The following is a 27,593-nucleotide window of genomic DNA, read 5'->3' as shown; positions in this document are numbered from 1 at the left end:
TAGAAACAAGGATCATATAGACTTCATGACTGTGATCATCACAGAGATGAAGTCTATGGTCTAAGCCACAAAGTTCACCATGTAACAATCTTATAAGACAGGATTTGAACCTGCGTGGGGAAACCCCATTGGATTTCGAGTCCAATGCCTTAACCTCTCGGCCATCACAGCTGACAAGATACCTTTTCTTCAGGAGATGATGGAAGATGGTTTGTCTCACTGCTGTGATTATCAAAATGATCTTCATCTCAGCATTGTGGAGCACCAGTCATGCAAATAAGATTCATCAATAGCAACAAGGATCATATAGACTTCATCACTGTGATCTGTGGGTGTAAGCCGCAAAGTTTACCATGGAACAATCTTATAAGACAGGACGCTGTGAGCAGGATTCGAACCTGCGCGGAGAAACCCCATTGGATTTCGAGTCCATCACAGCTGACAAGACACCTTTTCTTCAGGAGATGATGGAAGATGGTTTGTCTCACTGCTGTGATTATCAAAATGATCTTCATCTCAGCATTGTGGAGCACCAGTCATGCAAATAAGATTTATCAATAGCAACAAAGATCATATAGACTTCATCACGAAGATAAAGTCTATGGTCTAAGCCACAAAGTTCACCATGTAACAATCTTATAAGACAGGATTCGAACCTGCGTGGGGAAACCCCATTGGATTTCGATTCCAACACCTTAACCTCTCGGCCATCACAGCTGACAAGACACCTTTTCTTCAGGAGATGATCGAAGATGGTTTGTCTTATAATATTATAAGACAGGACACTGTGAACAGGATTCAAACCTGCGCGGGGAAACCCCATTGGATGTCGGGTCCAATGCCTTAACCTCTCGGCCATCACAGCTGACAAGACGCCTTTGCTTCAGGAGATGATGGAAGATGGTTTGTCTCACTGCTGTGATTATAAAATGATCTTCATCTCAGCATTGTGGAGCACCAGTCATGCAAATAAGATTCATCAATAGCAACAAAGATCATATAGACTTCATCACGGAGATGAAGTCTATGGTCTAAGCCACAAAGTTCACCATGTAACAATCTTATAAGGCGGGACGCTGTGAGCAGGTGTGGGTGTGAGCCACAAAGTTCCCCATGTTACAATCTTATAAGACAGGATTCGAACCTACGTGGGAAACCCCATTGGATTTCGATTCCAACACCTTAACCTCTCGGCCATCACAGCTGACAATTCACCTTTTCTTCAGGAGATGATGGAAGATGGTTTGTGGAGCATTGTGGAGCACCAGTCATGCAAATAAGATTCATCAATAGCAACAAAGATCATATAGACTTCATGACTGTGATCATCACAGAGATGAAGTCTATGGTCTAAGCCACAAAGTTCACCATGTAACAATCTTATAAGACAGGACGCTGTGAGAAGGTGTGGGTGTAAGCCGCAAAGTTCACCATGTAACAATCTTATAAGACAGGATTCGAACCTGCGTGGGGAAACCCCATTGGATTTCGAGTCCAACGCCTTAACCTCTCAGCCATCACAGCTGACAAGACACCTTTGCTTCAGGAGATGATAGAAGATGGTTTGTCTCACTGCTGTGATTATAAAATGATCTTCATCTCAGCATTGTGGAGCACCAGTCATGCAAATAAGATTCATCAATAGCAACAAAGATCATATAGACTTCATCACGAAGATAAAGTCTATGGTCTAAGCCACAAAGTTCACCATGTAACAATCTTATAAGACAGGATTCGAACCTGCGTGGGGAAACCCCATTGGATTTCGATTCCAACACCTTAACCTCTCGGCCATCACAGCTGACAAGACACCTTTTCTTCAGGAGATGATCGAAGATGGTTTGTCTTATAATATTATAAGACAGGACGCTGTGAGCAGGATCCGAACCTGCGCGGGGAAACCCCATTGGATTTCGAGTCCAACGCCTTAACCTCTCGGCCATCACAGCTGACAAGTCACCTTTTCTTCAGGAGATGATAGAAGATGGTTTGTCTCACTGCTGTGATTATAAAATGATCTTCATCTCAGCATTGTGGAGCACCAGTCATGCAAATAAGATTCATCAATAGCAACAAAGATCATATAGACTTCATCACGAAGATAAAGTCTATGGTCTAAGCCACAAAGTTCACCATGTAACAATCTTATAAGACAGGATTCGAACCTGCGTGGGGAAACCCCATTGGATTTCGATTCCAACACCTTAACCTCTCGGCCATCACAGCTGACAAGACACCTTTTCTTCAGGAGATGATCGAAGATGGTTTGTCTTATAATATTATAAGACAGGACACTGTGAACAGGATTCAAACCTGCGCGGGGAAACCCCATTGGATGTCGGGTCCAATGCCTTAACCTCTCGGCCATCACAGCTGACAAGACACCTTTGCTTCAGGAGATGATGGAAGATGGTTTGTCTCACTGCTGTGATTATAAAATGATCTTCATCTCAGCATTGTGGAGCACCAGTCATGCAAATAAGATTCATCAATAGCAACAAAGATCATATAGACTTCATCACGGAGATGAAGTCTATGGTCTAAGCCACAAAGTTCACCATGTAACAATCTTATAAGGCGGGACGCTGTGAGCAGGTGTGGGTGTGAGCCACAAAGTTCCCCATGTTACAATCTTATAAGACAGGATTCGAACCTACGTGGGAAACCCCATTGGATTTCGATTCCAACACCTTAACCTCTCGGCCATCACAGCTGACAATTCACCTTTTCTTCAGGAGATGATGGAAGATGGTTTGTGGAGCATTGTGGAGCACCAGTCATGCAAATAAGATTCATCAATAGCAACAAAGATCATATAGACTTCATGACTGTGATCATCACAGAGATGAAGTCTATGGTCTAAGCCACAAAGTTCACCATGTAACAATCTTATAAGACAGGACGCTGTGAGAAGGTGTGGGTGTAAGCCGCAAAGTTCACCATGTAACAATCTTATAAGACAGGATTCGAACCTGCGTGGGGAAACCCCATTGGATTTCGAGTCCAACGCCTTAACCTCTCAGCCATCACAGCTGACAAGACACCTTTGCTTCAGGAGATGATCGAAGATGGTTTGTCTTATAATATTATAAGACAGGACGCGGTGAGCAGGATTCGAACCTGCGTGGGGAAACCCCATTGGATTTCGAGTCCAACGCCTTAACCTCTCGGCCATTAGAGGTGTGCGATACCGCTGGATTTGGTATCGATCCGATACCAAGTAAATACAGGGCCAGTATCCCTGATACCGATACCAATACCGATACTTTTTAATAATTAAGGTAAATGCGTCTTCAACCTAAATCTAAATGAATTTTCATGACTTTTCATTTGTTTTTGTTATTTGCATTTTGGGTTATTAATCAGTACTACAAAAGCTTTTGTTCAGAAACAACTTTTGGTTACTTTTGTTTTATTTAAATAAACAAAGTTACAAAATGATTACTTCACAAATATAAAAAATGTAAAAACAAATTCTCTTGTCAAGTAGCATGTTAACAAAAAATGTTTCTCCTCTTTAGTGCACTTCTTTTCAGGATTTTTTTTCTTAAATAAACAAAGTCACAACGTTTTACTTCACTATAAATATAAAAAATGAAAAACAAATTCTCCTTGTAATACGATATAATGACAACAAAATAACGTTTCTCCTCTTTAGTGCACTTCTTTTCAGGATTTTTTTCTTAAATAAACAAAGTCACAACGTTTTACTTCAATATAAATATAAAAAATGAAAAACAAATTCTCCTTGTAATACGATATAATGAGAACAAAAAAACGTTTCTCCTCTTTAGTGCACTTCTTTTCAGGATTTTTTTCTTAAATAAACAAAGTCACAACGTTTTACTTCACTATAAATATAAAAAATGAAAAACAAATTCTCCTTGTAATACGATATAATGAGAACAAAATAACGTTTCTCCTCTTTAGTGAACTTTTTTTCAGGATTTAAAAAAAATAAAATTATCATAAATAAAACCAATTACTGTAAATACAAAATATAAAATGTAAAAATTAAACAACACCCAAAGCCTTCAGTTCAAAGAAATACTCCCAGAATCCCCTGTGGTCCCTGTTCCCCTGTGCAGAAAAGAGGTTTTGGTTAGAGGTTTTTGTTCAGGAACAGAATCATGTTCACATTTTTTGCTTTTATCGCAGATCGCCTGTGAATAATTAACTGTCCTGCCTTTGAAAAAATCCTCTCAGCTGGCACTGATGTTGCAACCACTCCCAGGTTTTTCTTCGCAAGTTTGCTAAGAGAGGGGAATGTTTGTGCGTTGTTTTTCCACCAAAGTAGTGTATCCTGATTACGAGGAATTGGCCTCTCTTCTGAGTACCTGCGCAGTTCAATTAGTGCATCTGTGCTAGTTGTCCGATGCCGCTGAGATACAAGGACCTGAGAATCAAAAGTTTCCCATATCCCACCTTTTGCTGCAGGTGGGGATGCAGGAGCCCCTGCAGACAAGCTTGAACTAGTTGAAGGGGCTGAAGCAGAGCTGGTGGCAGAGCTGGTGGCTGAGCTGGTGGCAGAGCTTAATCCAGATGTTGAAGGTGCTGAGGTCTCACTCATTGACTGCATTTCTGTAATGAGTCGAGCTTTTACAGGCTCAACATTTGCAGAGTCACGGAATCCCAGGTTTTTAAATCGAATGTCCAGATAGGTGCTGACAGCAAGACCATAAAATGTCTCAATAGACCTGAAACGATGATGGCATTGTGCTGACAGCTCAGCAGCTAGCTTGCTACCTTGTCGCTCAGAAGCTGAAGCAGTTCTGAGGAGCACTGAAACCAGGGGACTCACCTTCGAAACTGAAACATGTTTTTCAGTAGATACCTCCCTGGTTGCTTCTTCAAATGGTCTCAGTGCGTCAATAGAGAGACTGATAACAGACCATTGCTCCTCATTCAAGCAAAGCGAGCTCTTGCCAAGTAGACAGAGAACTGTGGTAACTGCCTCTTTTTGCTCCAACAATCTCTCCCACATGTAGAAGACAGAGTTCCACCTTGTCTCAACTGCTTGAAGGAGTTTATGTTCAGGGAACTTCTGCTGCTTTTGGATTTCTTTTAGCTTGTCTGCAGCTCTAGTGCTGTGGTGAAAGAAAGTAACTATAGCACTACTTCTCTTCTGGAGTTCTAGTATGTCAGGGTGAGCCTTGAGAGAGTCTTTCACCACCAAATTTAAAGTGTGTGCGAAACATGGGTAGTGTGACCAACCAGCTTTACGCACAGCAGCAACCATGTTGGCGCCATTGTCTGTTACTACAGCCTGAATCTTTTCTGAAATGCTCCATTCTTCCGCAATTCTGGTTAAATGCGAACAAATATTGTCTGCAGTGTGTTGTCCAGAAACAGAGCACGTTTCAAGCATGTATGCCAGCATTTGCCAGTTTTCATCTATGATGTGGCATGAGACTGTTAAATATGCCTCTGTCGCTGTTGATGTCCACATGTCAGTTGTCAGCACAACATTGTCCACACTGCTTAATGCCTTTCTGACCTTAGAGGAGCACTCTTCATAAAGTGCAAGTAGTTTCCCCTCCATCAGAGTTTTCCTACTTGGAATTTTGTACCGTGGCTCAAGTGTCTTTACAAAATTCCTGAAGCCGACATCTTCCACTATGGAAAGAGGCTGCAGGTCCTTCACAATCATTTCTGATAGGCGCCTTGTAATATCCACTGCTCTTGGAGAATCAGCTATTGATAAAATAATAAATAATAAAAATAATTAAATCTGGTGCACATCTACGTGTAGTTTAAATATAGAAACTAGTATCCCTTTCACAGCTAACACAAAAAGGGTAATTATATTCAAATATCAAATATGACCTACATTATATTCAGTATATTTGTTTCAGTTCCAGTAAATGTATTCATTTAAATAACACACTTCAATGGAATTCATGTATTACTTCTAGGTCTTAGCATAATTCTTAAGTTGACTAAAGTAACAAATTACCAGTTATTAATTATTATTAACTAATGCTGAAGATGACTAAAATATGTCTTTCATCACTCTTATCTACCTGGATATTCTCTGCCAAACTGAAATGCCTCTGGCAGTGACTTCTGCCTCTGAGTCGCGGGTCTGTCTTGGCCAGGGGGTGGGGTAGGGGGATTTTTCCCCTCCTCTGTCCGTTTCTGCAGCTCTGCATTTTCTGGTCCGTGATTTTTCATATGTTTGTACAAATTAGTTGTATTGCCACTGTATTTTACAGACTTTCTACAAATTGTACAAGTCGCTGTTGTCTCATTTTCGGGCTGAAAATACAGCCATACAACGCTCCTCTTTCTCTCTGCTGCCATTCTCCGCTTCCTCTGACTAACTGCTGTTAGAAATGCGTGGCTGAGCAGCGCGCGCACCTGACTGCTGGTGGTAGCGCACGTGGTGAGTCACGTGACAGTACAACACAGGAGAGTGAGGGGAGAGCAGTGTCGAGCACGAGCAGCACTCTTGAGAGCTTGCTCTGCTCTGTGACAGCAGCAGCATTTTGACAAACACGGCCAGGTCGCAAAACGAGAGAAACTGAAACTTAAGTATTGATATTTTCACGTTGGTATCGATCAATACGGATACCAACGTTGATATCGATATTATCGATATTAGTATCGATCTGCCCACCTCTATCGGCCATCACAGCTGACAAGACACCTTTGCTTCAGGAGATGATGGAAGATGGTTTGTCTCACTGCTGTGATTATAAAATGATGATCATCTCAGCATTGTGGAACACCAGTCATGCAAATAAGATTCATCAATAGCAACAAGGATCCGGGTCCAATGCCTTAACCTCTCGGCCATCACAGCTGACAAGACACCTTTGCTTCAGGAGATGATGGAAGATGGTTTGTCTCACTGCTGTGATTATAAAATGATCTTCATCTCAGCATTGTGGAGCACCAGTCATGCAACTAAGATTCATCAATAGCAACAAAGATCATATAGACTTCATCACGGAGATGAAGTCTATGGTCTAAGCCACAAAGTTCACCATGTAACAATCTTATAAGACGGGACGCTGTGAGCAGGTGTGGGTGTAAGCCGCAAAGTTCACCATGTAACAATCTTATAAGACAGGATTCGAACCTGCGTGGGTAAACCCCATCGGATTTCGAGTCCAACACCTTAACCTCTCGGCCATCACAGCTGACAAGACACCTTTTCTTCAGGAGATGATCGAAGATGGTTTGTCTTATAATATTATATAATAAGATTCATCAATAGCAACAAGGATCATATAGATTTCATCACTGTGATCTGTGGGTGTAAGCCGCAAAGTTTACCATGTAACAATCTTATAAGACAGGACGCTGTGAACAGGATTCGAACCTGCACGGGGAAACCCCATTGGATTTCGAGTCCAACGCCTTAACCTCTCGGCCATCACAGCTGACAATTCACCTTTTCTTCAGGAGATGATGGAAGATGGTTTGTCTCACTGCTGTGATTATAAAATGATCTTCATCTCAGCATTGTGGAGCACCAGTCATGCAAATAAGATTCATCAATAGCAACAAAGATCATATAGACTTCATCACGGAGATAAAGTCTATGGTCTAAGCCACAAAGTTCACATTGTAACAATCTTATAAGACAGGATTCACCTGCGTGGGGAAACCCCATTGGATTTCGAGTCCAACGCCTTAACCTCTCGGCCATCACAGCTGACAATTCACCTTTTCTTCAGGAGATGATGGAAGATGGTTTGTGGAGCATTGTGGAGCACCAGTCATGCAAAAAAGATTCATCAATAGCAAAAAAGATCATATAGACTTCATGACTGTGATCATCACAGAGATGAAGTCTATGGTCTAAGCCACAAAGTTCACCATGTAACAATCTTATAAGACAGGACGCTGTGAGAAGGTGTGGGTGTAAGCCGCAAAGTTCACCATGTAACATCTTACAAGACAGGATTCGAACCTGCGTGGGTAAACCCCATCGGATTTCGAGTCCAACGCCTTAACCTCTCGGCCATCACAGCTGACAAGACACCTTTTCTTCAGGAGATGATCGAAGATGGTTTGTCTTATAATATTATAAGACAGGACGCTGTGAACAGGATTCGAACCTGCGCGGGGAAACCCCATTGGATTTCGAGTCTAACACCTTAACCTCTTGGCCATCACAGCTGTCAAGACCCCTTTTCTTCAGGAGATGATGGAAGATGGTTTGTCTCACTGCTGTGATTATAAAATGATCTCCATCTCAGCATTGTGGAGCACCAGTCATGCAAATAAGATTCATCAATAGCAACAAGGATCATATAGATTTCATCACTGTGATCTGTGGGTGTAAGCCGCAAAGTTTACCATGTAACAATCTTATAAGACAGGACGCTGTGAGCAGGATTCAAACCTGCGCGGGGAAACCCCATTGGATTTCGAGTCCAACGCCCTAACCTCTCGGCCATCACAGCTGACAATTCACCATTTCTTCAGGAGATGATGGAAGATGGTTTGTCTCACTGCTGTGATTATAAAATGATCTTCATCTCAGCATTGTGGAGCACCAGTCATGCAAATAAGATTCATCAATAGCAACAAAGATCATATAGACTTCATGACTGTGATCATCACAGAGATAAAGTCTATGGTCTAAGCCACAAAGTTCACCTTGTAACAATCTTATAAGACAGGATTCACCTGCGTGGGGAAACCCCATTGGATTTCGAGTCCAACGCCTTAACCTCTCGGCCATCACAGCTGACAATTCACCTTTTCTTCAGGAGATGATGGAAGATGGTTTGTGGAGCATTGTGGAGCACCAATCATGCAAATAAGATTCATCAATAGCAACAAAGATCATATAGACTTCATGACTGTGATCATCACAGAGATGAAGTCTATTGTCTAAGCCAGTGGTTCTTAACGTTATTCCTGGAGGCCCACTGCCCTGCATGTTTTGTATGTCTCTTTTATCTGGCAGACTCAGTTCAGTTCATTGAGAGCTCTTCTAATGAGCAGATGATTTGAATCAGGTGTGTTAAATAAGGGAGACATACAAAATGTGCAGGGCAGTGGGCCTCGAGGAATAACGTTAAGAACCACTGGTCTAAGCCACAAAGTTCATCATGTAACAATCTTATAAGACAGGACGCTGTGAGAAGGTGTGGGTGTAAGCCGCAAAGTTCACCATGTAACAATCTTATAAGACAGGTTTTGAACCTGCGTGGGTAAACCCCATCGGATTTCGAGTCCAACGCCTTAACCTCTCGGCCATCACAGCTGACAAGACACCTTTTCTTCAGGAGATGATCGAAGATGGTTTGTCTTATAATATTATAAGACAGGACGCTGTGAACAGGATTCGAACCTGCACAGGGAAACCCCATTGGATTTCGAGTCCAACGCCTTAACCTCTCGGCCATCACAGCTGTCAAGACACCTTTTCTTCAGGAGATGATGGAAGATGGTTTGTCTCACTGCTGTGATTATAAAATGATCTTCATCTCAGTCATGCAAATAAGATTCATCAATAGCAACAATGATCATATAGACTTCATGACTGTGATCATCACAGAGATGAAGTCTATGGTCTAAGCCACAAAGTTCACCATGTAACAATCTTATAAGACGGGACGCTGTGAGCAGGTGTCGGTGTAAGCCGCAAAGTTCACCATGTAACAATTTTATAAGACAGGATTCGAACCTGCGCGGGGAAACCCCATTGGATTTCAAGTCCAACGCCTTAACCTCTCGGCCATCACAGCTGTTAAGATACCTTTTCATCAGGAGATGATGGAAGATGGTTTGTCTCACTGCTGTGATTATAAAATGATCTTCATCTCAGTCATGCAAATAAGATTCATCAATAGCACCAAAGATCATATAGACTTCATCACGGAGATAAAGTCTATGGTCTAAGCCACAAAGTTCACAATGTAACAATCTTATAAGACAGGATTCAAACCTGCGTGGGTAAACCCCATCGGATTTCGAGTCCAACACCTTACCCTCTCGGACATCACAGCTGACAAAACACCTTTTCTTCAGGAGATGATGGAAGATGGTTTGTCTCACTGCTGTGATTATAAAATGATCTTCATCTCAGCATTGTGGAGCACCAGTCATGCAAATAAGATTCATCAATAGCAACAAGGATCATATAGATTTCATCACTGTGATCTGTGGGGTTAAGCCGCAAAGTTTACCATGTAACAATCTTATAAGACAGGACGCTGTGAGCAGGATTCGAACCTGCGCGGGGAAACCCCATTGGATTTCGAGTCCAACGCCTTAACCTCTCGGCCATCACAGCTGACAAGAGACCTTCTCTTCAGGAGATGATCGAAGATGGTTTGTCTTATAATATTATAAGACAGGACGCTGTGAACAGGATTCGAACCTGCGCAGGGAAACCCCATTGGATTTCGAGTCCAACGCCTTAACCTCTCGGCCATCACAGCTGACAATTAACCATTTCTTCAGGAGATGATGGAAGATGGTTTGTCTCACTGCTGTGATTATAAAATGATCTTCATCTCAGCATTGTGGAGCACCAGTCATGTAAATAAGATTCATCAATAGCAACAAAGATCATATAGACCAGTGTTTCTCAACCCTGGTCCTCAAGGACCCCCTTCCAGAATGTTTTAGATGTCTCCTTAATTTACACACCTGATTTAAATTATTAGCTTGTTAGGAAGACATTCTGGAATGAGGCTGATGAGTTAGTTCAGGTGTTTTAAATTGGGAGACATCTAAAACTTTCTGGAAGGGGGTCCTTGAGGACCAGGGATGAGAAACACTGATATAGACTTCATCACGGAGATAAAGTCTATTATTCTAAGTCAAAAAGTTCACCTTGTAACAATCTTATAAGACAGGATTCACCTGCGTGGGGAAACCCCATTGGATTTCGAGTCCAACGCCTTAACCTCTCGGCCATCACAGCTGACAATTCACCTTTTCTTCAGGAGATGATGGAAGATGGTTTGTGGAGCATTGTGGAGCACCAGTCATGCAAATAAGATTCATCAATAGCAACAAAGATCATATAGACTTCATGACTGTGATCATCACAGAGATGAAGTCTATGGTCTAAGCCACAAAGTTCACCATGTAACAATCTTATAAGACAGGACGCTGTGAGAAGGTGTGGGTGTAAGCCGCAAAGTTCACCATGTAACAATCTTATAAGACAGGATTCGAACCTGCGTGGGGAAACCCCATTGGATTTCGAGTCCAACGCCTTAACCTCTCAGCCATCACAGCTGACAAGACACCTTTTCTTCAGGAGATGATCGAAGATGGTTTGTCTTATAATATTATAAGACAGGACGCTGTGAACAGGATTCGAACCTGCGCGGGAAAACCCCATTGGATTTCGAGTCCAACGCCTTAACCTCTCGGCCATCACAGCTGTCAAGACACCTTTTCTTCAGGAGATGATGGAAGATGGTTTGTCTCACTGCTGTGATTATAAAATGATCTACATCTCAGTCATGCAAATAATATTCATCAATAGCAACAAGGATCATATAGACCAGTGGTTCTTAACGTTATTCCTGGAGGCCCACTGCCCTGCATATTTTGTATGTCTCTTTTATCTGGCAGACTCAGTTCAGTTCATTGAGATCTCTTCTAATGAGCTGATGATTTGAATCAGGTGTGTTAAATAAGGGAGACATACAAAATGTGCAGGGCAGTGGGCCTCCAGGAATAACGTTAAGAACCAATGATATAGACTTCATGACTGTGATCATCACAGAGATGAAGTCTATGGTCTAAGCCACAAAGTTCACCATGTAACAATCTTATAAGACGGGACGCTGTGAACATGTGTCGGTGTAAGCCGCAAAGTTCACCATGTAACAATCTTATAAGACGGGATTCGAACCTGCGTGGGGAAACCCAATTGGAATTCGAGTCCAACGCCTTAACCTCTCGGCCATCACAGCTGACAAGACACCTTTTCTTCAGGAGATGATCGAAGATGGTTTGTCTTATAATATTATAAGACAGGACGCTGTGAACAGGATTCGAACCTGCGTGGGGAAACCACATTGGATTTCGAGTCAAACGCCTTAACCTCTCGGCCATCACAGCTGACAAGACACCTTTTCCTCAGGAGATGATGGAAGATGGTTTGTCTCACTGCTGTGATTATAAAATGATCTTCATCTCAGCATTGTGGAGCACCAGTCATGCAAATAAGATTCATCAATAGCAACAAGGATCATATAGACTTCATCACTGTGATCTGTGGGTGTAAGCCGCAAAGTTTACCATGTAACAATCTTATAAGACAGGACGCTGTGAGCAGGATTCGAACCTGCGCGGGGAAACCCCATTGGATTTCGAGTCCAACGCCTTAACCTCTCGGCCATCACAGCTGACAATTAACCATTTCTTCAGGAGATCATGGAAGATGGTTTGTCTCACTGCTGTGATTATAAAATGATCTTCATCTCAGCATTGTGGAGCACCAGTCATGCAAATAAGATTCATCAATAGCAACAAAGATCATATAGACTTCATCACGGAGATAAAGTCTATGGTCTAAGCCACAAAGTTCACCATGTAACAATCTTATAAGACAGGATTCGAACCTGCGTGGGTAAACCCCATCGGATTTCGAGGCCAACACCTTAACCTCTCGGCCATCACAGCTGACAATTAACCATTTCTTCAGGAGATCATGGAAGATGGTTTGTCTCACTGCTGTGATTATAAAATGATCTTCATCTCAGCATTGTGGAGCACCAGTCATGCAAATAAGATTCATCAATAGCAACAAAGATCATATAGACTTCATCACGGAGATAAAGTCTATGGTCTAAGCCACAAAGTTCACCATGTAACAATCTTATAAGACAGGATTCGAGCCTGCGTGTGTAAACCCCATCGGATTTCGAGTCCAACACCTTAACCTCTCGGCCATCACAGCTGACAAGACACCTTTTCCTCAGGAGATGATGGAAGATGGTTTGTCTCACTGCTGTGATTATAAAATGATCTTCATCTCAGCATTGTGGAACACCAGTCATGCAAATAAGATTCATCAATAGCAACAAGGATCATATAGACTTCATCACTGTGATCTGTGGGTGTAAGCCGCAAAGTTTACCATGTAACAATCTTATAAGACAGGACGCTGTGAGCAGGATTCGAACCTGCGCGGGGAAACCCCATTGGATTTCGAGTCCAACGCCTTAACCTCTCGGCCATCACAGCTGACAATTAACCATTTCTTCAGGAGATCATGGAAGATGGTTTGTCTCACTGCTGTGATTATAAAATGATCTTCATCTCAGCATTGTGGAGCACCAGTCATGCAAATAAGATTCATCAATAGCAACAAAGATCATATAGACTTCATCACGGAGATAAAGTCTATGGTCTAAGCCACAAAGTTCACCATGTAACAATCTTATAAGACAGGATTCGAACCTGCGTGGGTAAACCCCATCGGATTTCGAGGCCAACACCTTAACCTCTCGGCCATCACAGCTGACAATTAACCATTTCTTCAGGAGATCATGGAAGATGGTTTGTCTCACTGCTGTGATTATAAAATGATCTTCATCTCAGCATTGTGGAGCACCAGTCATGCAAATAAGATTCATCAATAGCAACAAAGATCATATAGACTTCATCACGGAGATAAAGTCTATGGTCTAAGCCACAAAGTTCACCATGTAACAATCTTATAAGACAGGATTCGAGCCTGCGTGTGTAAACCCCATCGGATTTCGAGTCCAACACCTTAACCTCTCGGCCATCACAGCTGACAAGACACCTTTTCCTCAGGAGATGATGGAAGATGGTTTGTCTCACTGCTGTGATTATAAAATGATCTTCATCTCAGCATTGTGGAACACCAGTCATGCAAATAAGATTCATCAATAGCAACAAGGATCATATAGACTTCATCACTGTGATCTGTAAGCCGCAAAGTTTACCATATAACAATCTTATAAGACAGGACGCTGTGAGCAGGATTCGAACCTGCGCGGGGAAACCCCATTGGATTTCGAGTCCAACGCCTTAACCTCTCGGCCATCACAGCTGACAATTAACCATTTCTTCATGAGATGATGGAAGATGGTTTGTCTCACTGCTGTGATTATAAAATGATCTTCATCTCAGCATTGTGGAACACCAGTCATGCAAATAAGATTCATCAATAGCAACAAGGATCATATAGACTTCATGACTGTGATCATCACAGAGATGAAGTCTATGGTCTAAGCCACAAAGTTCACCATGTAACAATCTTATAAGACGGGACGCTGTGAGCAGGTGTCGGTGTAAGCCGCAAAGTTCACCATGTAACAATTTTATAAGACAGGATTGGAACCTGCGTGGGTAAACCCCATCGGATTTCGAGTCCAACACCTTAACCTCTCGGCCATCACAGCTGACAAGACACCTTTTCCTCAGGAGATGATGGAAGATGGTTTGTCTCACTGCTGTGATTATAAAATGATCTTCATCTCAGCATTGTGGAACACCAGTCATGCAAATAAGATTCATCAATAGCAACAAGGATCATATAGACTTCATCACTGTGATCTGTGGGTGTAAGCCGCAAAGTTTACCATGTAACAATCTTATAAGACAGGACGCTGTGAGCAGGATTCGAACCTGCGCGGGGAAACCCCATTGGATTTCGAGTCCAACGCCTTAACCTCTCGGCCATCACAGCTGACAATTAACCATTTCTTCAGGAGATGATGGAAGATGGTTTGTCTCACTGCTGTGATTATAAAATGATCTTCATCTCAGCATTGTGGAGCACCAGTCATGCAAATAAGATTCATCAATAGCAACAAAGATCATATAGACCAGTGTTTCTCAACCCTGGTCCTCAAGGACCCCCTTCCAGAATGTTTTAGATGTCTCCTTAATTTACACACCTGATTTAAATTATTAGCTTGTTAGGAAGACATTCTGGAATGAGGCTGATGAGTTAGGTCAGGTGTTTTAAATTGGGAGACATCTAAAACTTTCTGGAAGGGGGTCCTTGAGGACCAGGAATGAGAAACACTGATATAGACTTCATCACGGAGATAAAGTCTATTATTCTAAGTCAAAAAGTTCACCTTGTAACAATCTTATAAGACAGGATTCACCTGCGTGGGGAAACCCCATTGGATTTCGAGTCCAACGCCTTAACCTCTCGGCCATCACAGCTGACAATTCACCTTTTCTTCAGGAGATGATGGAAGATGGTTTGTGGAGCATTGTGGAGCACCAGTCATGCAAATAAGATTCATCAATAGCAACAAAGATCATATAGACTTCATGACTGTGATCATCACAGAGATGAAGTCTATGGTCTAAGCCAGTGGTTCTTAACGTTATTCCTGGAGGCCCACTGCCCTGCACATTTTGTATGTCTCCCTTATTTAACACACCTGATTCAAATCATCAGCTCATTAGAAGAGATCTCAATGAACTGAACTGAGTCTGCCAGATAAAAGAGACATACAAAACATGCAGGGCAGTGGGCCTCCAGGAATAACGTTAAGAACCACTGGTCTAAGCCACAAAGTTCACCATGTAACAATCTTATAAGACAGGATGCTGTGAGAAGGTGTGGGTGTAAGCCGCAAAGTTCACCATGTAACAATCTTATAAGACAGGATTCGAACCTGCGTGGGGAAACCCCATTGGATTTCGAGTCCAACGCCTTAACCTCTCGGCCATCACAGCTGACAAGACACCTTTTCTTCAGGAGATGATCGAAGATGGTTTGTCTTATAATATTATAAGACAGGACGCTGTGAACAGGATTCGAACCTGCGCAGGGAAACCCCATTGGATTTCGAGTCCAACGCCTTAACCTCTCAGCCATCACAGCTGTCAAGACACCTTTTCTCCAGGAGATGATGGAAGATGGTTTGTCTCACTGCTGTGATTATAAAATGATCTTCATCTCAGTCATGAAAATAAGATTCATCAATAGCAACAAGGATCATATAGACTTCATGACTGTGATCATCACAGAGATGAAGTCTATGGTCTAAGCCACAAAGTTCACCATGTAACAATTTTATAAGACAGGATTCTAACCTGCGTGGGGAAACCCCACTGATTTCGAGTCCAACGCCTTAACCTCTCGGCCATCACAGCTGACAAGACACCTTTTCTTCAGGAGATGATCGAAGATGGTTTGTCTTATAATATTATAAGACAGGACGCTGTGAACAGGATTCGAACCTGCGCGGGGAAACCCCATTGGATTTCGAGTCCAACGCCTTAACCTCTCGGCCATCACAGCTGTCAAGACACCTTTTCTTCAGGAGATGATCGAAGATGGTTTGTCTTATAATATTATAAGACAGGACGCTGTGAACAGGATTCGAACCTGCGCGGGGAAACCCCATTGGATTTCGACTCCAACGCCTTAACCTCTCGGCCATCACAGCTGTCAAGACACCTTTTCTTCAGGAGATGATGGAAGATGGTTTGTCTCACTGCTGTGATTATAAAATGATCTTCATCTCAGCATTGTGGAGCACCAGTCATGCAAATAAGATTCATCAATAGCAACAAAGATCATATAGAATTCACTACTGTGATCATCACAGAGATGAAGTCTATGGTCTAAGCCACAAAGTTCACCATGTAACAATCTTATAAGACAGGACGCTGTGAGAAGGTGTGGGTGTAAGCCGCAAAGTTCACCATGTAACAATCTTATTTGACAGGATTCGAACCTGTGTGGGTAAACCCCATCGGATTTCGAGTCCAACACCTTAACCTCTCGGCCATCACAGCTGACAAGACACCTTTTCTTCAGGAGATGATGGAAGATGGTTTGTCTCACTGCTGTGATTATAAAATGATCTTCATCTCAGCATTGTGGAACACCAGTCATGCAAATAAGATTCATCAATAGCAACAAAGATCATATAGACTTCATCACGGAGATAAAGTCTATGGTCTAAGCCACAAAGTTCACAATGTAACAATCTTATAAGACAGGATTGGAACCTGCGTGGGTAAACCCCATCGGATTTCGAGTACAACACCTTAACCTCTCGGCCATCACAGCTGACAAGACACCTTTTCTTCAGGAGATGATGGAAGATAGTTTGTCTCACTGCTGTGATTATAAAATGATCTTCATCTCAGCATTGTGGAACACCAGTCATGCAAATAAGATTCATCAATAGCAACAAGGATCATATAGACTTCATCACTGTGATCTGTGGGTGTAAGCCGCAAAGTTTACCATGTAACAATCTTATAAGACAGGACGCTGTGAGCAGGATTCGAACCTGCGCGGGGAAACCCCATTGGATTTCGAGTCCAACGCCTTAACCTCTCGGCCATCACAGCTGACAATTCACCTTTTCTTCAGGAGATGATGGAAGATGGTTTGTCTCACTGCTGTGATTATAAAATGATCTTCATCTCAGCATTGTGGAACACCAGTCATGCAAATAAGATTCATCAATAGCAACAAAGATCATATAGACCAGTGTTTCTCAACCCTGGTCCTCAAGGACCCCCTTCCAGAATGTTTTAGATGTCTCCTTAATTTACACACCTGATTTAAATTATTAGCTTGTTAGGAAGACATTCTGGAATGAGGCTGATGAGTTAGGTCAGGTGTTTTAAATTGGGAGACATCTAAAACTTTCTGGAAGGGGGTCCTTGAGGACCAGGGATGAGAAACACTGATATAGACTTCATCACGGAGATAAAGTCTATTATTCTAAGTCAAAATGTTCACCTTGTAACAATCTTATAAGACAGGATTCACCTGCGTGGGGAAACCCCATTGGATTTCGAGTCCAACGCCTTAACCTCTCGGCCATCACAGCTGACAATTCACCTTTTCTTCAGGAGATGATGGAAGATGGTTTGTGGAGCATTGTGGAGCACCAGTCATGCAAATAAGATTCATCAATAGCAACAAAGATCATATAGACTTCATGACTGTGATCATCACAGAGATGAAGTCTATGGTCTAAGCCACAAAGTTCACCATGTAACAATCTTATAAGACAGGATGGTGTGAGAAGGTGTGGGTGTAAGCCGCAAAGTTCACCATGTAACAATCTTATAAGACAGGATTCGAACCTGCGTGGGGAAACCCCATTGGATTTCGAGTCCAACGCCTTAACCTCTCGGCCATCACAGCTGACAAGACACCTTTTCTTCAGGAGATGATCGAAGATGGTTTGTCTTATAATATTATAAGACAGGACGCTGTGAACAGGATTCGAACCTGCGCAGGGAAACCCCATTGGATTTCGAGTCCAACACCTTAACCTCTCGGCCATCACAGCTGTCAAGACACCTTTTCTCCAGGAGATGATGGAAGATGGTTTGTCTCACTGCTGTGATTATAAAATGATCTTCATCTCAGTCATGCAAATAAGATTCATCAATAGCAACAAGGATCATATAGACTTCATGACTGTGATCATCACAGAGATGAAGTCTATGGTCTAAGCCACAAAGTTCACCATGTAACAATCTTATAAGACGGGACGCTGTGAGCAGGTGTCGGTGTAAGCCGCAAAGTTCACCATGTAACAATTTTATAAGACAGGATTCTAACCTGCGTGGGGAAACCCCACTGATTTCGAGTCCAACGCCTTAACCTCTCGGCCATCACAGCTGACAAGACACCTTTTCTTCAGGAGATGATCGAAGATGGTTTGTCTAATAATATTATAAGACAGGACGCTGTGAACAGGATTCGAACCTGCGCGGGGAAACCCCATTGGATTTCAAGTCCAACGCCGTAACCTCTCGGCCATCACAGCTGACAAGACACCTTTTCTTCAGGAGATGATGGAAGATGGTTTGTCTCACTGCTGTGATTATAAAATGATCTTCATCTCAGCATTTTGGAGCACCAGTCATGCAAATAAGATTCATCAATAGCAACAAGGATCATTTAGATTTCATCACTGTGATCTGTGGGTGTAAGCCGCAAAGTTTACCATGTAACAATCTTATAAGACAGGACGCTGTGAGCAGGATTCGAACCTGCGCGGGGAAACCCCATTGGATTTCGAGTCCAACGCCTTAACCTCTCGGCCATCACAGCTGACAATTACCCATTTCTTAAGGAGATCATGGAAGATGGTTTGTCTCACTGCTGTGATTATAAAATGATCTTCATCTCAGCATTGTGAAGCACCAGTCATGCAAATAAGATTCATCAATAGCAACAAAGATCATATAGACTTCATCACGGAGATAAAGTCTATGGTCTAAGCCATAAAGTTCACCATGTAACAATCTTATAAGACAGGATTCGAACCTGCGTGGGGAAACCCCATTGGATTTCGAGTCCAACGCCTTAACCTCTCGGCCATCACAGCTGACAAGACACCTTTTCTTCAGGAGATGATCGAAGATGGTTTGTCTTATAATATTATAAGACAGGACGCTGTGAACAGGATTCGAACCTGCGCAGGGAAACCCCATTGGATTTCGAGTCCAACGCCTTAACCTCTCGGCCATCACAGCTGTCAAGACACCTTTTCTCCAGGAGATGATGGAAGATGGTTTGTCTCACTGCTGTGATTATAAAATGATCTTCATCTCAGTCATGCAAATAAGATTCATCAATAGCAACAAGGATCATATAGACTTCATGACTGTGATCATCACAGAGATGAAGTCTATGGTCTAAGCCACAAAGTTCACCATGTAACAATCTTATAAGACGGGACGCTGTGAGCAGGTGTCGGTGTAAGCCGCAAAGTTCACCATGTAACAATTTTATAAGACAGGATTCTAACCTGCGTGGGGAAACCCCACTGATTTCGAGTCCAACGCCTTAACCTCTCGGCCATCACAGCTGACAAGACACCTTTTCTTCAGGAGATGATCGAAGATGGTTTGTCTTATAATATTATAAGACAGGACGCTGTGAACAGGATTCGAACCTGCGCGGGGAAACCCCATTGGATTTCGAGTCCAACGCCTTAACCTCTCGGCCATCACAGCTGTCAAGACACCTTTTCTTCAGGAGATGATGGAAGATGGTTTGTCTCACTGCTGTGATTATAAAATGATCTTCATCTCAGCATTGTGGAGCACCAGTCATGCAAATAAGATTCATCAATAGCAACAAGGTTCATATAGATTTCATCACTGTGATCTGTGGGTGTAAGCCGCAAAGTTTACCATGTAACAATCTTATAAGACAGGATTCGAACCTGCGTGGGTAAACCCCATCGGATTTCGAGTCCAACGCCTTAACCTCTCGGCCATCACAGCTAACAATTACCCATTTCTTCAGGAGATCATGGAAGATGGTTTGTCTCACTGCTTTGATTATAAAATGATCTTCATCTCAGCATTGTGAAGCACCAGTCATGCAAATAAGATTCATCAATAGCAACAAAGATCATATAGACTTCATCACGGAGATAAAGTCTATGGTCTAAGCCACAAAGTTCACCATGTAACAATCTTATAAGACAGGATTCGAACCTGCATGGGTAAACCCCATCGGATTTCGAGTCCAACATCTTAACCTCTCGGCCATCACAGCTGACAATTAACCATTTCTTCAGGAGATCATGGAAGATGGTTTGTCTCACTGCTGTGATTATAAAATGATCTTCATCTCAGCATTGTGGAGCACCAGTCATGCAAATAAGATTCATCAATAGCAACAAAGATCATATAGACTTCATCACGGAGATAAAGTCTATGGTCTAAGCCACAAAGTTCACCATGTAACAATCTTATAAGACAGGATTCGAACCTGTGTGGGTAAACCCCATCGGATTTCGAGTCCAACACGTTAACCTCTCGGCCATCACAGCTGACAAGACACCTTTTCTTCAGGAGATGATGGAAGATGGTTTGTCTCACTGCTGTGATTATAAAATGATCTTCATCTCAGCATTGTGGAACACCAGTCATGCAAATAAGATTCATCGATAGCAACAAAGATCATATAGACTTCATCACGGAGATAAAGTCTATGGTCTAAGCCACAAAGTTCACCATGTAACAATCTTATAAGACAGGATTCGAACCTGTGTGGGTAAACCCCATCGGATTTCGAGTCCAACACGTTAACCTCTCAGCCATCACAGCTGACAAGACACCTTTTCTTCAGGAGATGATGGAAGATGGTTTGTCTCACTGCTGTGATTATAAAATGATCTTCATCTCAGCATTGTGGAACACCAGTCATGCAAATAAGATTCATCAATAGCAACAAGGATCATATAGACTTCATCACTGTGATCTGTGGGTGTAAGCCGCAAAGTTTACCATGTAACAATCTTATAAGACAGGACGCTGTGAGCAGGATTCGAACCTGCGCGGGGAAACCCCATTGGATTTCGAGTCCAACGCCTAAAGCTAAGTTCACACTACATGATTTTAAGCCAGATTTAAGCCCGATTTGCAAATCGTTCGCTCGCCGACAGGTCGGGGTGTGATCGGGTGCAAATCGCGGGGGATTAGCGGGCGATCGACGTTCGCCAATCTGTTGGTATGAAAGAGCCAACAACGCATCAAAGACGCTCGCAGACGGCTCGCAGACGCGTCGCCGACACCAGAAAAATATCTAGCTTGTTAGATATCTGGAGCTGTCGCGCGACTCAACCTCCTATGATGTCACGAGCTACAGCCAATCCGACGAGGGGTTGACGTCACACGGAAAGATGAGCAGCATGTCACCAAGAAAACATTGAACTCAGGCATAAATGTCTGTATGACGTTTCACATATATTTACCACAACTGCGCGGAGAAAAAGAAACGGTGGAGAGAAAGAGCAAACGCTGTAAAACAGCCAGGTGAGCAAATGTTATTATTACATTATCTAAATGTTATAGGGTAAAATGTAAATTAATTGGTCATATTTCCATATACATGCATATTATAGAAGCTAGCGTAATCCTATTTTGGGGATATGTCTGTAAAACATTATAAAGTGTATAATTCTTTTTACTGTACTTCTGTTTATTGTTATATATTGTGTATTAGAGGATATTCAGTTACATTACAATCTGCCTTTTGTACCAGTCGAAAGAGCTTGTAAACAAAGGAATAAATTCTCATATTTAGTTTGAATAGACAAATAAAATAAAGTGTGGAGGTAAATATTAACTGAAAACATTGCATTTATTTATTGATTTTAGACTTTACTGTTGCACAAGTGGACTCACAAACAACTAGGGATACATTAACTTCATTTGGGAACCATGGCTTTGGAATTGAGGAATATTGAAGACCCAGTTCTCTTATCACATCTCAAAAGCAGCATAATGGTGATGCTATACAACGCCCTGGAGACTGACAGAAGCAGATCAATGTTGTCACCTGAACAACCTACCCTATGCATATATCATGCATGACATGTGCGGTCCGGTCCCAATGTGTTTTTGTTTACAAACTATTGACTTTACTATGTATAATATTTATCAATAAGGTGATTAAACCTTAAAAAAAGGGTTTAGATTGAATTTCCCAGTGCTGTTTCATGAAATAAAGGGTCTATCGAAAGTAATACATTTAATGCAACAAAGTATAAAAGTATAAAACACATTGTCATATTTTACAAAAACCGCCAATATGAATAGTGCTTTATAGCCTTGCATTGTTGTTTGTGCAACTTGAAAACAATGTAGTACATTTGAATGTATATTATGTGGACAGACAAAATATACATTGTTAGAACACGTGCAGTGCACCACATTAACACAATTAAACATTACAAAACTCCCTATGTAGAGCCCCTTTAAGGGCTGGGTGATATATAAATATCGTAATATAATTGTGTGTGATTGGCTGTTAGATTAATCCACATTGAGTAAAAATGCCCAGAGCTTATCATCACAATCCCCATAAATGTTTAGCATGATCAGATATGTTGATGTTTAGCGCCGTAGTATAGAAACATTGTTAATGTTCTGTGAATAATGAGTGTGGATCAAGAAATAAAGTTAGTACAAGGCACTTAATTGCAACATGCAGATTGCCTTTATTTGTTACATTCCTGCACCTTTTGATTTGTATGCAATTAAAATTAATTGAATAATAACACAACAATAAACAGAATACTTAAAACAATGAAAAAGTGAACCACATTGTGTTCTTTACAAATACAGGACTTTAGAACACACAAGAAAACTAATGTCCTAAACTGACAATAACTGGCTTTAATCTGCTGTTTGCAGGGATAACTCTACATCAGTTCCTTTTAAAATGTGTTGAACTTGCCAATAAACACTACCCGCTGGTGAGACAAAGTAGTCCCGCATCAGAGTGCGTTGCACTTTTGCTGTTGCCATACAATTGCGATGTGAGGTGGCGTTCATCGGTTGAAAAGCACCCATCCCACGATTCTTCCATTGCCCATCAACCATGTTTTGGTCAGCAGTCTGCTACAGCTGGAGTGGTAGTAAGTACCCCAAAGCAATGTGGAAACTGCCACTTCCTTTCGAAGTCCACGGCTATGCCACTCTCCTTCCGTTGATGGTGTCTAAAACAATAGGACACACCAAATGTCAGTGATTAAATTATTATATATTCAAGACTACAGTTTCCAATGGATTTATTTGCATAGTTATATGTAGAACAAACTTGGATAGCCATGCTTTTGTTAGTCAAACACCTTGGGTCTCATTTATAAAACTGTGAGTAGGATCCTTACTAAAAGTCTATGTATGCACAAAAGCCAAAAAATGGCATACGCCAAAAAATACAGACAAAGCAATGTTCCCTTTCTGCAAGTGTGCGTACATTAATTATCTTCTGATCCCACCATGCAAGCCTATTCTCCCATTAAGTTTTTTTTTTTTTTTAAAGATCACAACATTTGTGTGGTAACTGGCGTACGCATGTTTCCAGAACTGTTTTGTGCATACGCATGCTTTATAAATGAGACCCCTTCTTACTTAATCCATATAAATAAGTATATAGATAAACTAGGGACTAAACAACATGTAGAATAACAAATATTACAATATAAGGTTTGGAAGTAATTTTATATTTATTGCTGTGTTAACATAATTCATGTTTATACACAAAATACTTTAATATACACATAGTGTAAGCTCAGATAAAATTATGAAATTAATGTATACAGGTATGTATAGACATAAAAATAAATATTACTTGTGCTTTTCGGAACTATATCCCTGTTTCTAATAACAGTTTTTACTAAAATACTTTTATCAAAGATGTCCACAATGTTATGGGTGTTCTTTTTTTAAATGAAGAAGTAATAGATAGATAGATAGATAGATAGATAGATAGATAGATAGATAGATTGTAATAACCCTACCTTCAAGAAATCGTCCTTTATAACCTGGTACAGAACAGCTATCCAAAACTATTTGTGGGATGGTGCTGGTCCCCCATCCTGGACTTGAACCTGAGGGACTTGAACGTGTCACCTGCATGACACCAAAAAGTTCAAAAACATACCCAGACAGAAAAAACGTAATGACAACATTCAGTTCATATTCGTTTGAAATGAAATCACACAAACCTGTTGCATAGAATCGCAGGGTCAAAGACAAACCCTCTCCAAGTCATGCTTTGCGAAGCCTGTCCTATTCTATTTGAACGATTATTAAATCAAGAAACACAGCTTTTAAACACAGTAGACAACACGTTGATATTTTAAATGTGATCATAGCCAAACATAAGCATGCAGCTATATTTCCTATATAAACAAGCTGTACTCACCTCCAACTCTTAAATCCCTGCTGTCCGCGTGTGGTGTCCACCTCTCCACATACACATCTCTTCATTTTTTTCTTTTGCGGCTTTGCATCGCGCAAACGGTTTGCAGCACTAATTTCTGTCTGAAGTCTATACAAACAAAAGTTTTGCGCGTCGTCTTGATTCTTCTTCTGTGGGTTTACTGGTGCGCGTGTTGTTTCGCGTCATTTCCGGTTTGTTTTATCGCGTGATTTTTCGTGACAAAACGTGGTTTGTGGACAAGATAGAATCGCCGGGTGATAGAGTTGTTCTCAACTCGTGTAGTGCGTTACCTCCTGTTGTGGGGCAGTCACGTTATGTCGTGTGGTGTGAACTGATCAACAACGTGAGCACTCCTGATTTCACAGAGAGCAAGTCATGTAGTGTGAACCAGGGTTATTATAGTTTTAAAAAAAATAATAGTTTTTATTTTTATTTCGTTTTGTAATGTGTTATTTTATTTCAGTTTAGTTTTAGTTATTTTTAGTGGTGCATAAATAGTTTTGATTTCGTTTCTATTTTTCAAAAATCATTACTTTTAGTTTTTATTTAGTTTTAGTATAGTTTTAGTCTTTAGCATAATATCATGGTTGTGTACATACACCTTGCCAAATCTGGAAATGTTGAAAATACGATGAGAATAAGAGGATTTAAAAAAAGTTTTGTTTATTTAGTACTATCAATCAAAGGCCGGGACAAATACCACACCAACCAACACTCTAAATTCTGTTGTGTTATTTGGGTAAATATAATATACATGTATAAATACACATGTTTGGTTATAAATAATCATATGCTGGGTTGTTAACACAAACATGAGTTAAAACAACCCAGCATTGCATTGAAACAACCCAGCATATGTTTATTTCAGCACAGTAAATTTATTTCAGCACATCTTACTTGTACAAACTTATGTCTGTGCACAACAACTGAAAATCAATGCAAAGTTTAATGTTCTGCCTATGAGTGTCCATTTCTGTACCAGAAGAGATCGCTGTACTAACATAAAATGCTTATTTGTTGACTAAATATATATAATATTATTTGTTGATTATCCGCAAAGGCATATAATAGTTTCAGATTAGTTAAGCAGACATTCTGTATCATAGCAACCAAAAAGCGTCAGCTAACACTGCCAAGCAAGTGGTTGGTGTTAGCGTTTTCAGCCATATTTAACGTTTTAATGCTTCAGTGTAGAGATAATTAAGCCTTCTTCAGTTATTGTAATGGTTTGCCAGCAGAAACAAATTGTCTTAATAAACTAGCCGTTAGCAACAAGATGATGTTTTCTGAACCGAACTGTTGGCTCGGGGGCAGGGATCCAGTGCCCTGACAGCGTCATACACATCACGTAACGCTGCTGTGCAGGTCAGGAGTTCTAATAGACTGCCACCTATTGGTCATTAATGATTCAGCAACGTCTGCTCATTTGCTTATGATCCGGTAATATGGGTGACTCCGTGTTCAACTGCTGATCCAATAACATTTAAAAAACGAAAACGCAAGTTTTGTTTTCCTAAATTTTAGTTAGTTTTAGTTAGTTTTACAGGTCCACATTATAGTTATAGTTTAGTTTTAGTTTTTTTTAGAAACCTTCGTTTTTATTTTATTTCAGTTAACGAAAATGTTTTTTCACTAATAGTTTCAGTTTTCGTGATAGTTTTCGTTTACGATAATAACCCTGGTGTGAACCGCACAGTTCGGACCAACGTTTTAAAGTCATGTAGTCTGTACGAGCCTTTAACCTCTCGGCCATCACAGCTGACAAGACACCTTTTCTTCAGGAGATCATCGAAGATGGTTTGTCTTATAATATTATAAGAGAGGACGCTGTGAACAGGATTCGAACCTGCGCGGGGAAACCCCATTGGATTTCGAGTCCAACACCTTAACCTCTCGGCCATCACAGCTGCCAAGAGACCTTTGCTTCAGGAGATGATGGAAGATGGTTTGTCTCACTGCTGTGATTATAAAATGATCTTCATCTCAGCATTGTGAAGCACCAGTCATGCAAATAAGATTCATCAATAGCAACAAAGATCATATAGACTTCATCACGGAGATAAAGTCTATGGTCTAAGCCACAAAGTTCACCATGTAACAATCTTATAAGACAGGATTCGAACCTGCGTGGGTAAACCCCATCGGATTTCGAGTCCAACACCTTAACCTCTCGGCCATCACAGCTGACAATTAACCATTTCTTCAGGAGATCATGGAAGATGGTTTGTCTCACTGCTGTGATTATAAAATGATCTTCATCTCAGCATTGTGGAGCACCAGTCATGCAAATAAGATTCATCAATAGCAACAAGGATCATATAGACTTCATGACTGTGATCATCACAGAGATGAAGTCTATGGTCTAAGCCACAAAGTTCACCATGTAACAATCTTATAAGACGGGACGCTGTGAGCAGGTGTGGGTGTAAGCCGCAAAGTTCACCATGTAACAATCTTATAAGACAGGATTCTAACCTGCGTGGGGAAACCCCATTGGATTCCTCAACGACCCCCTTCCAGAATGTTTTAGATGTCTCCTTAATTAACGCACCTGATGAATTATTAGCGTGTTAGGGAGACATTCTGGAAGGAGGCTGATGAGTTAGTTCAGGTGTTTTAAATTAGGAGACATCTAAAACATCCTGGAAGGGGGTCTTTGAGGACCAGGGTTGAGAAACACTGGTCTAAGCCACAAAGTTCACCATGTAACAATCTTATAAGACAGGACGCTGTCTTATAAGATTCACGTCAGGTCCTGATCACACTGTCGGGGCTTATTTTGCAATAACTACCGGCTGCCTCTACATTATCCCTTAAGTAACATTCTATTATTTTCGAACGTCATGAAAACGTCATGTTTTTATTTACTTTTTTGCTTGTTATGTAAATGATAGAGAAACGCTTAGGTTACTCACGTAACCCCGGTTCCCTGAAATAA

General features: G+C 41.2%; 1 protein-coding gene, 1 long non-coding RNA gene and 38 other non-coding genes across 40 annotated transcripts; all 40 read right to left on the bottom strand.

Annotated features, from left to right (window-relative positions):
* Window positions 1-88: 88 nt before the first annotated feature.
* trnas-cga (transfer RNA serine (anticodon CGA)) lies at window positions 89-171 on the bottom strand. The gene has a single exon. It is a non-coding gene; the product is annotated as a tRNA-Ser (tRNA).
* A 612-nt stretch (window positions 172-783) lies between these two features.
* trnas-cga (transfer RNA serine (anticodon CGA)) lies at window positions 784-865 on the bottom strand. The gene has a single exon. It is a non-coding gene; the product is annotated as a tRNA-Ser (tRNA).
* Window positions 866-1,441: 576 nt separating this feature from the next.
* Window positions 1,442-1,524, bottom strand: trnas-cga (transfer RNA serine (anticodon CGA)). Its single transcript has one exon. It is a non-coding gene; the product is annotated as a tRNA-Ser (tRNA).
* Window positions 1,525-1,867: 343 nt separating this feature from the next.
* On the bottom strand, window positions 1,868-1,949 carry trnas-cga (transfer RNA serine (anticodon CGA)). The gene has a single exon. It is a non-coding gene; the product is annotated as a tRNA-Ser (tRNA).
* Window positions 1,950-2,292: 343 nt separating this feature from the next.
* On the bottom strand, window positions 2,293-2,374 carry trnas-cga (transfer RNA serine (anticodon CGA)). The gene has a single exon. It is a non-coding gene; the product is annotated as a tRNA-Ser (tRNA).
* A 576-nt stretch (window positions 2,375-2,950) lies between these two features.
* trnas-cga (transfer RNA serine (anticodon CGA)) lies at window positions 2,951-3,033 on the bottom strand. Its single transcript has one exon. It is a non-coding gene; the product is annotated as a tRNA-Ser (tRNA).
* Window positions 3,034-4,102: 1,069 nt separating this feature from the next.
* On the bottom strand, window positions 4,103-6,487 carry LOC135729604 (zinc finger BED domain-containing protein 4-like). Its single transcript, XM_065247392.1, has 3 exons — window positions 6,361-6,487; window positions 6,024-6,155; window positions 4,103-5,694 (listed from the first exon to the last, which is right to left on the bottom strand). Exons 1-3 carry the CDS (start codon window positions 6,485-6,487, stop codon window positions 4,103-4,105), a joined length of 1,851 nt encoding a protein of 616 aa, XP_065103464.1.
* A 575-nt stretch (window positions 6,488-7,062) lies between these two features.
* On the bottom strand, window positions 7,063-7,145 carry trnas-cga (transfer RNA serine (anticodon CGA)). The gene has a single exon. It is a non-coding gene; the product is annotated as a tRNA-Ser (tRNA).
* Window positions 7,146-7,306: 161 nt separating this feature from the next.
* trnas-cga (transfer RNA serine (anticodon CGA)) lies at window positions 7,307-7,388 on the bottom strand. The gene has a single exon. It is a non-coding gene; the product is annotated as a tRNA-Ser (tRNA).
* A 511-nt stretch (window positions 7,389-7,899) lies between these two features.
* On the bottom strand, window positions 7,900-7,982 carry trnas-cga (transfer RNA serine (anticodon CGA)). Its single transcript has one exon. It is a non-coding gene; the product is annotated as a tRNA-Ser (tRNA).
* A 66-nt stretch (window positions 7,983-8,048) lies between these two features.
* On the bottom strand, window positions 8,049-8,130 carry trnas-cga (transfer RNA serine (anticodon CGA)). Its single transcript has one exon. It is a non-coding gene; the product is annotated as a tRNA-Ser (tRNA).
* A 205-nt stretch (window positions 8,131-8,335) lies between these two features.
* On the bottom strand, window positions 8,336-8,417 carry trnas-cga (transfer RNA serine (anticodon CGA)). Its single transcript has one exon. It is a non-coding gene; the product is annotated as a tRNA-Ser (tRNA).
* Window positions 8,418-9,143: 726 nt separating this feature from the next.
* Window positions 9,144-9,226, bottom strand: trnas-cga (transfer RNA serine (anticodon CGA)). Its single transcript has one exon. It is a non-coding gene; the product is annotated as a tRNA-Ser (tRNA).
* A 66-nt stretch (window positions 9,227-9,292) lies between these two features.
* trnas-cga (transfer RNA serine (anticodon CGA)) lies at window positions 9,293-9,374 on the bottom strand. The gene has a single exon. It is a non-coding gene; the product is annotated as a tRNA-Ser (tRNA).
* A 253-nt stretch (window positions 9,375-9,627) lies between these two features.
* On the bottom strand, window positions 9,628-9,710 carry trnas-uga (transfer RNA serine (anticodon UGA)). Its single transcript has one exon. It is a non-coding gene; the product is annotated as a tRNA-Ser (tRNA).
* A 466-nt stretch (window positions 9,711-10,176) lies between these two features.
* On the bottom strand, window positions 10,177-10,258 carry trnas-cga (transfer RNA serine (anticodon CGA)). The gene has a single exon. It is a non-coding gene; the product is annotated as a tRNA-Ser (tRNA).
* A 66-nt stretch (window positions 10,259-10,324) lies between these two features.
* On the bottom strand, window positions 10,325-10,406 carry trnas-cga (transfer RNA serine (anticodon CGA)). Its single transcript has one exon. It is a non-coding gene; the product is annotated as a tRNA-Ser (tRNA).
* A 725-nt stretch (window positions 10,407-11,131) lies between these two features.
* trnas-cga (transfer RNA serine (anticodon CGA)) lies at window positions 11,132-11,214 on the bottom strand. Its single transcript has one exon. It is a non-coding gene; the product is annotated as a tRNA-Ser (tRNA).
* Window positions 11,215-11,280: 66 nt separating this feature from the next.
* On the bottom strand, window positions 11,281-11,362 carry trnas-cga (transfer RNA serine (anticodon CGA)). The gene has a single exon. It is a non-coding gene; the product is annotated as a tRNA-Ser (tRNA).
* Window positions 11,363-11,966: 604 nt separating this feature from the next.
* Window positions 11,967-12,048, bottom strand: trnas-cga (transfer RNA serine (anticodon CGA)). The gene has a single exon. It is a non-coding gene; the product is annotated as a tRNA-Ser (tRNA).
* Window positions 12,049-12,253: 205 nt separating this feature from the next.
* On the bottom strand, window positions 12,254-12,335 carry trnas-cga (transfer RNA serine (anticodon CGA)). The gene has a single exon. It is a non-coding gene; the product is annotated as a tRNA-Ser (tRNA).
* Window positions 12,336-13,094: 759 nt separating this feature from the next.
* On the bottom strand, window positions 13,095-13,176 carry trnas-cga (transfer RNA serine (anticodon CGA)). Its single transcript has one exon. It is a non-coding gene; the product is annotated as a tRNA-Ser (tRNA).
* A 753-nt stretch (window positions 13,177-13,929) lies between these two features.
* On the bottom strand, window positions 13,930-14,011 carry trnas-cga (transfer RNA serine (anticodon CGA)). The gene has a single exon. It is a non-coding gene; the product is annotated as a tRNA-Ser (tRNA).
* Window positions 14,012-14,568: 557 nt separating this feature from the next.
* On the bottom strand, window positions 14,569-14,650 carry trnas-cga (transfer RNA serine (anticodon CGA)). Its single transcript has one exon. It is a non-coding gene; the product is annotated as a tRNA-Ser (tRNA).
* A 927-nt stretch (window positions 14,651-15,577) lies between these two features.
* Window positions 15,578-15,660, bottom strand: trnas-cga (transfer RNA serine (anticodon CGA)). Its single transcript has one exon. It is a non-coding gene; the product is annotated as a tRNA-Ser (tRNA).
* Window positions 15,661-15,726: 66 nt separating this feature from the next.
* Window positions 15,727-15,808, bottom strand: trnas-cga (transfer RNA serine (anticodon CGA)). The gene has a single exon. It is a non-coding gene; the product is annotated as a tRNA-Ser (tRNA).
* A 338-nt stretch (window positions 15,809-16,146) lies between these two features.
* trnas-cga (transfer RNA serine (anticodon CGA)) lies at window positions 16,147-16,228 on the bottom strand. Its single transcript has one exon. It is a non-coding gene; the product is annotated as a tRNA-Ser (tRNA).
* Window positions 16,229-16,294: 66 nt separating this feature from the next.
* Window positions 16,295-16,376, bottom strand: trnas-cga (transfer RNA serine (anticodon CGA)). The gene has a single exon. It is a non-coding gene; the product is annotated as a tRNA-Ser (tRNA).
* An 834-nt stretch (window positions 16,377-17,210) lies between these two features.
* On the bottom strand, window positions 17,211-17,292 carry trnas-cga (transfer RNA serine (anticodon CGA)). The gene has a single exon. It is a non-coding gene; the product is annotated as a tRNA-Ser (tRNA).
* A 725-nt stretch (window positions 17,293-18,017) lies between these two features.
* trnas-cga (transfer RNA serine (anticodon CGA)) lies at window positions 18,018-18,100 on the bottom strand. Its single transcript has one exon. It is a non-coding gene; the product is annotated as a tRNA-Ser (tRNA).
* A 66-nt stretch (window positions 18,101-18,166) lies between these two features.
* On the bottom strand, window positions 18,167-18,248 carry trnas-cga (transfer RNA serine (anticodon CGA)). Its single transcript has one exon. It is a non-coding gene; the product is annotated as a tRNA-Ser (tRNA).
* Window positions 18,249-18,649: 401 nt separating this feature from the next.
* Window positions 18,650-18,731, bottom strand: trnas-uga (transfer RNA serine (anticodon UGA)). Its single transcript has one exon. It is a non-coding gene; the product is annotated as a tRNA-Ser (tRNA).
* A 205-nt stretch (window positions 18,732-18,936) lies between these two features.
* trnas-cga (transfer RNA serine (anticodon CGA)) lies at window positions 18,937-19,018 on the bottom strand. Its single transcript has one exon. It is a non-coding gene; the product is annotated as a tRNA-Ser (tRNA).
* Window positions 19,019-19,212: 194 nt separating this feature from the next.
* trnas-cga (transfer RNA serine (anticodon CGA)) lies at window positions 19,213-19,295 on the bottom strand. The gene has a single exon. It is a non-coding gene; the product is annotated as a tRNA-Ser (tRNA).
* Window positions 19,296-19,361: 66 nt separating this feature from the next.
* trnas-cga (transfer RNA serine (anticodon CGA)) lies at window positions 19,362-19,443 on the bottom strand. The gene has a single exon. It is a non-coding gene; the product is annotated as a tRNA-Ser (tRNA).
* Window positions 19,444-19,844: 401 nt separating this feature from the next.
* trnas-cga (transfer RNA serine (anticodon CGA)) lies at window positions 19,845-19,926 on the bottom strand. The gene has a single exon. It is a non-coding gene; the product is annotated as a tRNA-Ser (tRNA).
* A 190-nt stretch (window positions 19,927-20,116) lies between these two features.
* Window positions 20,117-20,199, bottom strand: trnas-cga (transfer RNA serine (anticodon CGA)). The gene has a single exon. It is a non-coding gene; the product is annotated as a tRNA-Ser (tRNA).
* A 2,702-nt stretch (window positions 20,200-22,901) lies between these two features.
* LOC135730065 (uncharacterized) lies at window positions 22,902-24,997 on the bottom strand. Its single transcript, XR_010525859.1, has 4 exons — window positions 24,638-24,997; window positions 24,438-24,506; window positions 24,231-24,342; window positions 22,902-23,426 (listed from the first exon to the last, which is right to left on the bottom strand). It is a non-coding gene; the product is annotated as an uncharacterized lncRNA (long non-coding RNA).
* Window positions 24,998-26,480: 1,483 nt separating this feature from the next.
* On the bottom strand, window positions 26,481-26,562 carry trnas-cga (transfer RNA serine (anticodon CGA)). Its single transcript has one exon. It is a non-coding gene; the product is annotated as a tRNA-Ser (tRNA).
* Window positions 26,563-26,756: 194 nt separating this feature from the next.
* trnas-cga (transfer RNA serine (anticodon CGA)) lies at window positions 26,757-26,839 on the bottom strand. Its single transcript has one exon. It is a non-coding gene; the product is annotated as a tRNA-Ser (tRNA).
* Window positions 26,840-27,593: the final 754 nt, after the last annotated feature.

Source organism: Paramisgurnus dabryanus, chromosome 11 (genome assembly GCF_030506205.2).
Source record: "Paramisgurnus dabryanus chromosome 11, PD_genome_1.1, whole genome shotgun sequence".
Classification (NCBI taxonomy): domain Eukaryota; kingdom Metazoa; phylum Chordata; class Actinopteri; order Cypriniformes; family Cobitidae; genus Paramisgurnus; species Paramisgurnus dabryanus.
Note: the sequence above shows the minus strand (reverse complement) of the source record. Positions and strands in the feature narration are given on the sequence as shown.

What these genes read in the sequence shown, in the direction of transcription:
- LOC135729604 (XM_065247392.1), bottom strand. Translation starts at nt 6,487, where the DNA reads ATGCTGCTGCTGTCACAGAGCAGAGCAAGCTCTCAAGAGTGCTGCTCG. An exon ending in GCGCTACCACCAGCAGTCAG is followed by an intron (nt 6,156 to 6,360) that starts GTGCGCGCGCTG and finishes ATCACGGACCAG; the next exon opens with AAAATGCAGAGCTGCAGAAA. An exon ending in GTTTGGCAGAGAATATCCAG is followed by an intron (nt 5,695 to 6,023) that starts GTAGATAAGAGT and finishes TTTTATCAATAG; the next exon opens with CTGATTCTCCAAGAGCAGTG.